The sequence below is a fragment of the Panthera uncia genome (assembly GCF_023721935.1).
Source record: "Panthera uncia isolate 11264 chromosome A1 unlocalized genomic scaffold, Puncia_PCG_1.0 HiC_scaffold_16, whole genome shotgun sequence".
Lineage (NCBI taxonomy): Eukaryota > Metazoa > Chordata > Mammalia > Carnivora > Felidae > Panthera > Panthera uncia.
The window spans coordinates 945,542-958,135 of NW_026057576.1; the positions used below are offsets into that span (position 1 = coordinate 945,542).

The 12,594-nt window shown below is 35.1% G+C and overlaps 1 protein-coding gene across 3 annotated transcripts in view; it reads left to right on the forward strand.

Moving 5' to 3' along the window:
* Positions 1 to 12,594, forward strand: part of ZMYM2 (zinc finger MYM-type containing 2) — a 104,322-nt gene that overhangs the window by 43,361 nt on the left and 48,367 nt on the right. For all 3 annotated transcript variants that reach the window (XM_049646704.1, XM_049646705.1, XM_049646703.1), the window contains one exon: positions 11,210 to 11,281. In XM_049646704.1, coding sequence (XP_049502661.1) covers positions 11,210 to 11,281 — 72 coding nt within the window. The remainder of the gene's footprint in view (positions 1 to 11,209; positions 11,282 to 12,594) is intronic.

Here is a 12,594-nt window from a genome sequence, read left to right on the forward strand (position 1 = left end):
CTCTCCCTCTCCCTTTCCCTCTCCCCCTCCCCCCGCCTCTTGCTCACTTGTGCCCTCTCGTTCTTTAAAAAAAGATGAATTTTGGGGGAACACAATTCAAACCTCAACAATATTGAAAATAAAAGAAGTACACAAAACCTATTACTTCCTAATTAGTTTAATTATTTTAATATTATTTGTATTCTTAAGGTTATTTGTGTCTTATGTTTATACAATGGATATTTTACAAATAATGGTGTGCTTCTGTGTGTCTCTTTCCAGTTTCATGTTTGGTTTTATTTTGTAGCTGAAATTAGCCATAGTGGGAGTGTTTTCATGACAAATGTTGCAAATTATGGGGTCTCCCTTAATCTAAGAGCTAGTGGTTAACCATGTCCCAGACAGCACTGGGCTATATAAAAGTTTATTTGATCACTTTGCTATTGGATGGTCTTCAGGTTATTTCTGGTACTTTGCTATTATAAATAGTAGGTGGTGAATAACCTGATGTATTTTCTCTGTATTCGTGGAGGTATGGTTTTAGGGTAGACTCTTAGAAGCTGGCTGCTTGCCTAAGGAGTGCATATGTTAGTTAGTTAGTTAGTTAGTTAGACATGTTAAATTCCCTTCTGTTGTAATTGTGCCAGTTTGTATCTCTCTTAGTAGTGTATGTCGAGTGCCTGTGTCTCCACTCCCTCTCCAACAGAGAGTATTAACACATCATTTTGATTGGGAAAGATGGTATGTTGATATAGTTTTAATTCATATTCCTTTTATTAGGAATGATGAGCACTTTTCCTGTTTCAGAGCTACTTGTCTTTCCTTTTCTGTGAACTGTTTATCTTTTACCCATTTTTTCTTTGGGTTTTGATCTTCTCCGTTTTTTCCATTAAATTGAACATTTATTTTAATGAGCAAAATGCATTTGTAGTTTGTTTACAAACAATTGCCCCTACCATGTTACAAGTGTTGTCCTAGTTGCTGGAAATAGTATAGTGGAAAGTAAACATAGATCCTGCTTTCATAGGGTTTTCATTGAGGTGGCATACTTCAAATTCATTAGTGTAAGGATCAGACTAATTATAATCTTCCAAGACCTCACTGTCATGTTTGATGTTGACGATTATGTTGCATTTATTATCTTCTGCTACATGGAAGGTTTGGTTAAGAGTGCTAGCTCTAGTTAGTTGGCCTGTGTTAAAATCCTGGCCCCACCAGTCATCTATGTCCTGGGCAAATTATTTAACCTCATTTCACCATGTGTAAAGTTGTGGAAGTAGCAATCCCCGTCACATAGTGTTATTAAAAAGTGAAATCTGAGCCTCCTTGATTTTTAAGATCCTACTTCAAGAAACCGAACGTTACCAATTCTCCATCAGCCCCTTTGTGTCCTCTCCCAGTGACTTTCCCCTTCTACCTCTTCAAAGATAACCACTGTCTTTGACTTCTAACATGGTTTTACTTTTTATAAAGTTTATTAAGTAATGATATCCTACCATGTTATAAATAACTGTGTTTGGGTGCTTATAAAAATTTTTGCCGTGTAAAATTTTTATTTTTTTAATTTGGTTTTAAGAATCTTTTTTTAAAGTTTATTTATTTATTTTGAGAGAGCTAGAGAGTGAGCAGGGAGGGGCAGAGTGAGAGGGAGAGAGAAAATCCCAAGCAGGCCCCACTCATCCTGGAGCCCCAGGTTGGGGCTCAATCTCAACGATTGTGAGATCATGACCTGAGCCACCCAGGCGCACCCGTAATGTAAAATTTTTAATTATTTTCAAATTTAACAGTTTTTTTTTCTTTTTATTGTTTCTGGATTTTGTTTCACATACTTTCCTTACTCCCAGACTATAAAGGAATGCTTTTCTTATTTTCTTTCTAATGTTTGCAAGCCTTCATTTTAATATTTAAATCTTTAATGCATGTAAGGGAATTTATTCTGGTATGTTGTTAAATTATGGGTCAGATATTTTTTCCATCCAAATGACTGTCATTGAGAATCAGCATCTTTATGTCAAAATATCCCATTATAGAACAAGGGATTTCATTCTGTTAGATCAGAACTTATTCATAAATATTTTATCTTTTTGTTACTATTTTAAATGAGGTTTTCTCTTCCATTATTGTGTGTGTATATGTATATGTGCATATATGTATGTACATATATGTATGCCTACATATATTTTTAAATTGATTTTAAATAGCTGCTGTCTAAATCATCCTTATTGGTTGATTTTCTTGGATTTTTGACTAAGTCATCATATCATCTGCAAGTAGAGAAAGTTTAGATCTTCCTTTACATTTCTTATTCTCATTATTATTTTGTCTTGCATAATGGGTTTCCTAATAACTCCAGTAGAGTTATAAAGAGTGGAAGTATCTTTTTGTTTTTCCAGTGGGAATGCCTTTGGTATTTCCTCATTAAATTATTTGGCTTTAGGGTTGAGGTCAATATATATTAAATATATTAAAGAAGTACCCACTGATTTTTGTTTTATTAAGTATTTCACCGAAAATGAATGTTGAGTTTTGAAGGTTTTCAGTGTCTATGGAAGTGTTATGTGATTTCTTCCCTCCTTTAAATCTATTAATATGTGACTTTTTGTAATGAATTTCCTAAACCATGTAACCATTCTTGCATTGCTAGTATAAACCATACCAGGTCATTGTTATATTTTAAATGTTTAGTTGGAACTGTTAATATTTTATTTAGTATTTTCCCATTAGTATTCATAAGTGACATCATGTTTAATTTTTGGGGGGATGCATTCTTTAAGATATCAATAGGATATTTATTTTATTTTATTTATTTATTTATTTATTTTTTAATTTTTTTAACGTTTTATTTATTTTTGAGACAGAGAGAGACAGAGCATGAATGGGGGAGGGGCAGAGAGAGAGAGGGAGACACAGAATCCGAAGCAGGCTCCAGGCTCTGAGCCATCAGCCCAGAGCCCGACACGGGGCTTGAACTCACGGACCGCGAGATCATGACCTGAGCTGAAGTCGGACGCTTAACCGACTGAGCCGCCCAGGCGCCCCTAGGATATTTATTTTAAAAAATGCTTGAGTAAAATTCAAATCCTTAATGCTTAAAACAATAAAAATGAAAATAAATGAATTAAATATTCAACTCAAAAAGTTGTAAAAAGAACAAACTAAAAGGAGAAGAAATAAATAAAGGTAAAACTAGAAATTAATGAGTTAAGAAATAAAAACAGTACCAAAATAATTCAGAATACTGTTTCTATGATAAATCAGGTCTGTGAAAAACTAGACCAACTGATCATCAATCTCATCAGGAAAAGAGGCTTAAAAAATGGGTAAATTCACAAAAATAAGTGACAAAGTAGACTGAAGCATCAAAACAGAGGAAGTTGAAGAAAATCAGTCATAAGGGACTACTTTGTGTGCAGCTTTATATAAAAATACTGACAACCCAGACTGAGTAATTTTCTGTGAAAATAATTTTTTTGTGTGTGTGAAAATCTAATTTACCTAAATTGACTCCAGATGATACAGTAAAGCAGAGAATCTCCCTAGAAGAAATAGAGATAGTTATCAGTGAACTAACCCACAAGGAGAAACAGACTCAGATGGTTTCATAGGAAAATTCCATCAGATTTAAACTAGGTAATCTGAGTGCTATTTTAAATCATTCCAGAGCATAAAAAAGGTGTAAAATAACTTTAAATTTTTTTAAAATTGTGATAAATATATATAACCGAATTTCCAATTGTTCTGAAACATTTTTAAGTATACAGTTTAGTGGCATTAATTGCATTCATAATGTGCAACCATTGCCTCTATTTTCAAAACTTTTCAATGACCCACACAGAAAGTGACAAGCCAGTAACTCCTCATTTTCTCCTACCTCCCTGATCCCTGGTAATCTCTAGTCTTCTTTGTGTCTTTATGAATTTGGGTATTCTAGATATTTCATATACTTGAAATCATACATTACTTTGTCCTTTTGTGTCTGGTTTATTTCACTTAAACATTTGTGTTTTATTATAATCATCTCAGTAGGTGTGGGGTGGTATCTCTGTGGTTCTCATTTGCATTTCTGTGATTACTAATGCTGTAGAGCATATTTCCATGTGCTTATGGACAATTTGTGTATCTTTGAAAGTATTGAAGTCCTTTGCCTGTGTTGATTGAATTGCCTTGTTTTTCCTTTTATTTTTCAATTGTAGTAGTTTTTTATATGTTCCGAATATTAATCCCTTATTTGACATATGGTTGCAGATGTCGTCTCCTGTGTGTTGCCTTTCTGCTTTTTTGATAATGTCATCTAAATGTACAAAAATTTTGATGTTAATAAAGTCCAGTTAACCTCTTTTTTCCTTGTTGATTATGTTTTTGGTCCATACCTAAGAATTTGTTTGCAAAATCAAAAGTTAAGATGGTTTATCCCTATGTTTTCTTCAAGACGTTTATGGTTTTAACTCCTATTTAGGTCTTTGGTCCATTTTGAATTAATTTTTGTTTAGGATATGAGACAGGCATCCAGCTTCTTTCTTTTGTATGTGGAAATCCAGTTGTCCCAGCATCATCATCTGTTGAAAAGAGTATTGTTTCTCCCATGGAATGGACTTATTATACTTGTGAAATATTAATTGGCCATAGATGAGTAGGTTTATTTCTGGACTCTCATTGGATATTCCATTCATCTACGTGTCTGTTCTTATGCAAGAACCACACTATTATGATAACTGTGTAGTAAGTTTTGAAATTAGGAAATGAGTCTTCCAACTTTGTTGTTCTTTAGAGATTGTTTGGATATTCTAGACTCATTGCAATGTTATGTGAATTGGAGGATTAGCTTTTCCATTTCTCCAGAAAAGGCTATTAGAATTTTGATAGTGATTGCATTGAACCTGTAGATTGCTTTGGGTACTATTGACATTTCAACAGTGTTAAATCTTCCTGGCTGTGGATATGGGTTGTCTTCCTATTTATTTAGACCTTTCTTAATTTCTCTTAGCAGTTTTTTCATAGTTTTCAGTGTACAAGTCTTCCATTTTCTTGGGTATATTTATTTCTAGGCATTTCGTTTTTAACACAATTGTTAATGTAATTGCTTTATTAACTTCCCTTTCAGATTGTACATTGCTAGTGTTTAGAAATACAAGTGATATTTAAGTGTTGATCTTGTACCCTGCAACTTTGTTGAATTTGTTTTTTAGCTCTAGTAGCTTTATTGTGGATCCTTTGGAATTTTTCCCATCTAGTTATGTCATGTGCAAATAGCAGTAGTTTTACCTCTTTGTTTCTAATTTGGTTGTCTTTTATTTCTTTTTCCTAAATGTTTTGGCTAGAACTTTCACTATTGACTAGAAGAAGTGATGAAATTGAGTATCCTTGTTTTGCTTCTAATCTTGGAAGAAAAGCCATCTGTCTTTGACCATTGAGTCTGATGCTAGTTGTGGGTTGTTCATACATGGCATTTATTATGTCGCAGTACTTTTCTAATATTCTTACTTAGTTTGTTGAGTGTTTTAGTCATAAAAGTATGTTGGATTTTGTCAAACTTCTCTACCATTTGATTATCATGTGGTTTTTACCTTCATTATATCCATGTGGTTTATTACATTCATTATTTTACGTTGAACCACTCTTTGCATTACTAGGATAAACCCCACTTGACTGTGTTGTATAATACTTGCAGTATGCTGCTGAATTTGCTTAACGTTTAACCTCTTAAATTTATATCTAATTTAAGCTGGTAACAACTTAATTGGCATTTAAGAACTCTGCTCCTGTAGGGGCTTCTGGGTGGCACAGTTAAGTGTCTGACTCTTGGTTTCATCTCAGGTCATGATCTTGCAGTTTGTGAGTTTAAGCCCCACGTTGGGCTCTGAGCTGCCAGTGTGGAGCCTGCTTGGGATTCTCTTCCTCTCTCCTTCCCTCCGCCCACCCCCCTTTCTCATAAACTTAAAATAAATAAATAAATAATAAAAAAAAAGGAACTCTGCTCCTGTATAGCTCCAGCCCCATTTATGTTACAATAAATTACATCTTAAACATTGTTTGCACAATAACAGGTTTACAATTATGTTTTGTACATTCGTCCTTAAAATCATGTAGGAAGTAAAAAGTTGATTTATAAGCTAAAGTACTCCAGTACTACGTTTTATATTTGCCCATGTAGTTATTTTTTTTTTTTTAATTTTTTTTTAACGTTTATTTATTTTTGAGACAGAGAGAGACAGAGCATGAACGGGGGAGGGTCAGAGAGAGGGAGACACAGAATCTGAAGCAGGCTCCAGGCTCCCAGCTGTCAGCACAGAGCCCTACATGGGACTCGAACTCACAGACCGTGAGATTATGACCTGAGCCGAAGTCGGCCGCTCAACCAACTGAGCCACCCAGGCGCCCCTGCTAAAGAGTCTTATTTGTTTACTCTGTTACTGTCTAGTTTCCTTTCCATTTCAGCCTAAATCTTTGACTGTCTTTAACAATTCTTTAGAGTAGGTCTAGTGGTAACAAATACCCTCAGTTTTTTATTTGATATGTCTTTATTTGTCCTTCATGTTTGGATAACAGTTTTGCCGGGTATAGTATTTTTGTTTGAAAGTTTTTTTTCTTTCAGCATTTTATATATGTCCTTTTGGCTTCCATGGTCTCTGATAAGAAATTGGTGGAAAATCTTACTGAGGTTTCTTTGTACTTGATAAGTAGCTTGTCTCTTGCTACTGAAGATTCTCTGTCTTTCAACAGTTTGATTATAATTTGTACTGTTGTGTGTCTTTTTGAGTTTATCCTACTTATAATTTGTTGTGCTTTTCAGGTTTGTGGATTTCTTTCCGATCATCAAATTTATGAAGTTTTCAGCCATTGTTAAAATAAAAATTTGCTTGTTCTCTCTATTCTTTTGGAGCTGTCATAATGTACATGTTGGTCTGCTTAATTTGTCCTATAGGTTCTTTAGACTTTGTTCACTTTTTTTTTTTTTTTTTTTTTTTTTTTTTTCATTTTCTTTCTGTTCTTTAGACTATATTTAATTTCAACTTTGGCCTTAGTACTACTGGTGAAAGTTTGACTCTGCTAGTTCTCATCTTGATGGGTAGGTGACAAGGTACCTTGTTACTTTCTGATAGGTTAAGAAGTTCAGGCTCCCTACTTGACCTTTTCTTATGTCACCCTAGCTGGGTTGCTGGCATGGGGTACCTCATTATAGCCAGGCAAAGGTGGAGTCTAGGCTTTGTACTTGTCCTTTCTAGTGTGGGTGGGGTTGGTGCCACATTGCTCCTGTGGTGTTTGGATTGAGTGGAGGGTCTGTTGACTGAAAGTTTTCTGTCCTTCTAGGTTGTAATTCCAGTTGTATTTCTCCTATAGCTGTGTCGTTTCTGTTGCTGATTTTAAGATTTTTTTCCTTTGCTTTTATTTTTATCCAAATTTTAATATTATTTAAAATTTTTCAGAAATTTGACTGTGATATATTGTGATTCCTTCAGTTTATCCTTCTTGGGGTTTGCTCAGCTTCTATCTGTAGGCTTATATCTTCTGCCTAGTTTGCAGTGTTTTCAGACATTTTTTTGAGAACTTTTTCAGCCTTATCCTCTTTTTCCTCTCCTTCCAGGACTCTAGTGATATGAAAGTTAAATATTTGTTACAGTCTTACAGATCCCTGAGGCTCTGTTCTTTTTTATTTTTTCCATCCAAGCCTGTTTTCTTTCTATTCAGATTGGATAATTTCTGTATTTTCCTTCACTGCTTCTTTCCTCTGTCTTTGTTCTGCTATTTGTTGTTTTTTTCTTGTTGTTTACTAATAATTTTTTTTAGAATGGTTTTAGTGTTATAGAAAAATTAAGAAGATAGTACAGTGTTCTCATGGTAAGGTCTTCTGTTGACACCTTAAATTAGTAAGATAATATTTGTTACATTTACTGAACTGGCATTATGAAAAGTCCATAGTTTATTTGGATTTCCTTCACTTTAAAAAAAAAAAGTTTATTTATTTTTGAGAGAGACAGAGTATGAGCAGGGGAGGGGCAGAGAGAGAGGGAGACAGAATCTTGAAGCAAGCTCCAAGCTCTGAGCTGTTAGCACAGAGCCCAATGCAGGGCTTGAACTCATGGACCGTGAGATCATGAACTGAGCTGAAGTCGGATGCTTAACTGGCCCACCCATCCAGGTGCCCATGGATTTCCTTAACTTTTATATAATGTCTTTTTTCTGTTCTAGGATCGTATCTAGAATACCACATTATACTCAGTAATCATGAAACCTTAGGGTAGTCTTGGTTGTGACATTTTCTCATAGTTTTGTTTTTAATGGCCTTGACAGTTTTTAGGATTTAGGTGTATTGTAAAATGCCTTTCTTTTGGAATTTGATGTTTTCTTATCATTAGATTGTAGCTGTAGGTTTTTAGGAGGAATGTCACAGATGTGTTTACCTTTTACAGTTTTGACGTTTTCAGCATATCATAAGGGTACACCTATCAACATGATTTAAAATGACTGCTGAAGTTGATGTTTATCACCTTGCTGCAGTAGCATTTGTCAGGATTCTCCGTTGTAAAGCCCGCCTCCTCCCATTTCCATGTTGTATTCTTGAAAATGAAGTCACTGTCTCCTTTAGGGTGGAGTATACAGTTACTAGGGCTTTTTCTGCATAAGAGATTTGTCTTTTCTCTTACATTTATTATTTTATTCAGTCATTTATTAATATCAGTAGGGACTCCTGGATCATATGGCAACAAAAGGCAAAAGAAAAACAATTCAGTTTCTTTATAGTTTACAGCCCATTGACAAGTCCTTGAGACAGGCAGAGTGACCTTCCTCTAGGAATTCAACTGACTCAATATTAATACTTTAGCTTAACATTAGCCTGCCTCCAGGATCCTAGAAGTCTCCTTTAACATGTAAAAATTCCTTTGGAAGCTTCCTTTTATCTCTACCCCCAAGATGTATGTTAGTAATCATCCTCCAAGCTTAGGTCTCCATGATATTTATCTGAAAGGTCTCCTGACTAAGGTTTTACTAGACCATAGTAAATGACCTTTTCCTAACAACAGCTGGCTACTAGCCCCTCAAGGTTCCAGAAACCTTGCTTCCAAACTTAGAGTCTTATGCTATCCATAACTCCCTCCCAGCTTGAAAGTGTATAATCAGCCACTCCTCACAACCCCAGTGCAGCTCTTTCTGCCCTCGGGTCCTATCCCTGTGCTTTAATAAAACCAACTTTTTAGGGGTGCTTGGGCAGCTCAGTTGGTTAAGCATCCGAACTCTTGATTTTGGCTCAGGTGATGATCTCGTGGTTTGTGAAATTGAGCCCTGTTTCAGGCTCCACGCTGACAGAGCGTTGTCTGCTTGGAATTCTTCTCTCCCTCTGTCTTTACTGTTCCCTGTTCCTGCTCTTGCTTTCTCTCTCTCTCTCTCTCTCTCTCTCTCTCAAAATAAATAAACATTAAAAAAACAAACAAAAACACCCCTTTTGCACCAAAGACACCTCAAGAATTCTTTGTTGACTGTTTGCTGCTAAACCCCAGTGTTATCACATCAGTGGGTATTTTATAATTTGGGGCTATAATAAAATATGGGTTTCTTTTGTTAATCAACATTTTCTAGCTTTGGCCATTGGGAGCATTTCCACTTGATTCCTGTGTTCTTTTGACATATCTTATATATCCATTGATTTTTAAAATGTCTGTTAATAGTTTTTTTCATTCTAGAATTTCCATTTGGTTCTTTATATCTTCTTGTCTTTTGATGAGAATTTCTATTTTTTCATTGCTAAATATTTTTATTCTTTATTGAAGCATTTTTATCATGGCTGTTGGGGCACCTTGGTGGCTCAGTGGGTTGAGTGTCTGACTCCTGATTTCAGCTGATTTCCTGATTTCCTGATCTTGTGGTTCATATGATCAAGCCCTGCGTTGGGCTCTGTGCTGACAGCACTGAATCTGCTTGAGATTCTCCCTCTCTCTCTCTCAATATTTAAAAAATCTTTGTCATATAATTCTAACATTTCTGTACTTTCTATGTTAGCATCTACTAATTATCCTTTTCCATTTAAATTGTTGTTTTTGTGGTTTTTGGTAGGATTCATGATCGATCGATCGATCGACCGATTTTGTTAGAAGCCTGGAAATTTGGGGTATTATGTTGTTATATTCTGGATCTTATTTAAACATTCTGCTTTAGCTGGCTTTATTTGACACTGCTGTGGCAGGAGTACGAAGGCCTCAGTATTGCCAGGTGCAGGCAGAAATCCAGGCCCTCCACTTGGCCTCTGTTGACACCCATGAGGTGGGAAGAGCTCCTTGTTACCTTGGAGAAGAGAGTAGGAGTTCTGGCTCCCCTCTGGGCTTTGGCGGACCCACCCTAACTGGGAAGAGTAGGAATATCTTCTCACTGCTCTGCACCTAGCCTCTATTGACACCAAATGATCCTATTCTAGTGGGTATAGAAAATACTCTTTATACTGTTGTTAAATAAAATAAAAATTATTTTAAAAATGTTTCACCTTTCATTCCATAAAATATCATTTTCATGTTTAATTCATATATTGCATGTTGATAATTTACAAGTAAGCAAATGGAAATCCATGCATACCGTGTTACTTGATAAAAGGACACAGACATTTTTGGAGAGCCCTACACATGATGCTGTAGTGAATGTCTCTTCCTATAGCCTGGGGAAACTGAAATTGAGTGGTGATCTTATCCTTGCCTTCCCCTCCCCTTTTGACCTTTGTCTCTAACATTTTAACTTGGCTACCATTGTTGTTTATGCCCCCCTTGGTGAATTAGTTTCTGGAATACACTGATACAGGTAATTAATCATTTAGATCCTGGCAGCGGAGATTGTATGATACTTAACACTTCTCTTCCAGTATTTTATTTTCCATTTTCTTGCATAGTATTTTGATTTTAATGGAAAGCAGGATGCTTTTCTGCAAGGAATAAAGGTGTAAATTCATATGTGCTGTAAGCTGTCACGTGTTCTGAAAAGAGTTTCCAAAACAACCCATTTGCCGATAATGAAAACTGTAACTACATACTTTCCAAACCACTTCATTTAGAATGCTTTGAGGTACCAGAGGCTGTAATGAGATCTTACAATACATTGTTGCCTAAGAGAAATAAGTAATTTTTCTTTTGGGCTATGTCACAATAGAGGCAAGTCAAGTCTAAGGGTCTGTCGATAATTTGTTACCTGTTATTGTATTATTTTATTATCAGATGAGGTTTTTTTCCTATAAAGTCTTAAAATCTTTTTTCAGGTAGGTAGCCATCCAAGCTTCCTGAAGGAGGTTCGAGATCACATGCAGGACTCTTTCTTAATGCAGCCTGAGGTAAGCAGGAATGTGGCTCTGGTTAAGCCCTTGATAATTCCCTATACTGCTTTACTGTCTTTATTACGTACCTGAAAAATCACGGGCATTTTAAAGTATTATGTTAAAATTTATGAACTTAAAATATGTCAGATGATGATCGTTTTCTTATGTTATTGTAGGCAAACTTTATTTCACTAAACTTTACGTGTATTTTCTTGTGGTATGCTTGTTTGCTTTTAGGTATTTGTTATGAAAAAGTATTTCCAGATAAAATTTAGGCACAGTACCTTGTCTACAATAGGCACTTAAATTTAAGGTATAAAAGGCCCTTTTGTGCCTACTTCAAAGATATTACAAACCCTTTATTTCATAAAAATTTCCAAATTCATATTCCTTAATCCAGATGAATAAGTTGGTGTATAAATTAATATGTGAATGATAAATGTATACAACTAATAGTAACTGTAGTACAAGGAATTTCATATGGAGATAATGCTGCTATATGATTCATCTATAGACCTTATTTGAATTTTAAAATATTGATGTCCCTTATGTGAATGAAAAACAATTATTTCTTGTTTAGGATCAAGTCTAGGATCATAGGCCATTCATTATTTCTCTAAAAATGTGTATCTTTTTCCCTCCCTCTTCTTCTGAGACCCGACTTCCAGATATATTAGATTTCCTGCTATTGTTCCATGGTCCGTGTGGCTCTTGTATTTATTGGTTTTCTTTCTTTTTTTTCTTCTTCATTTTGGACAGTGTTTACTGTGTCTTTAATTTTACTAATCTTTTCTAATCAACTGTTAGTCCCATGTGGTGTGTTTTACATCTTAGCTCTTGTATTTCTCATCTCTGGAAGTTCCATATGGGTCTTTTTTATATCTTCTATTCCTTGCCTCATTATGTTCGTGTTTTCCTCTACCGATTTCTTGAATATATCAGCATATTTATCATAGCGCTTTTAACATTTTGCCTACTATTTTCATAGCTGTCATTTCTAGATCTGTTTCCACAGCTTGATTTTTTTAATTTCTACATAATGAGTTATATTCTGTTTTGTGGAATGTTTAAAAGCCATTGTTTCATATATTTGGTATAGTTTTCTAGTTTTTAAAAGTGGGAGGTTAAATCCAGCCTCTGATACTCCCATCGTGGCTGGAGTGGAAGTCCCGTCTGCTTTAATCTGAAATAGTTCCCTAGTCTTTGTCTTTCATGACATTGACATTTTTGAATCCTATAGGACATTTCATAGAGTGCCCTCAGTGTGAAGTAGATTGAACCTTTATCTCTTGAGTACCTTCCCACGTGGTTCACCGAGTTGGTCAAAA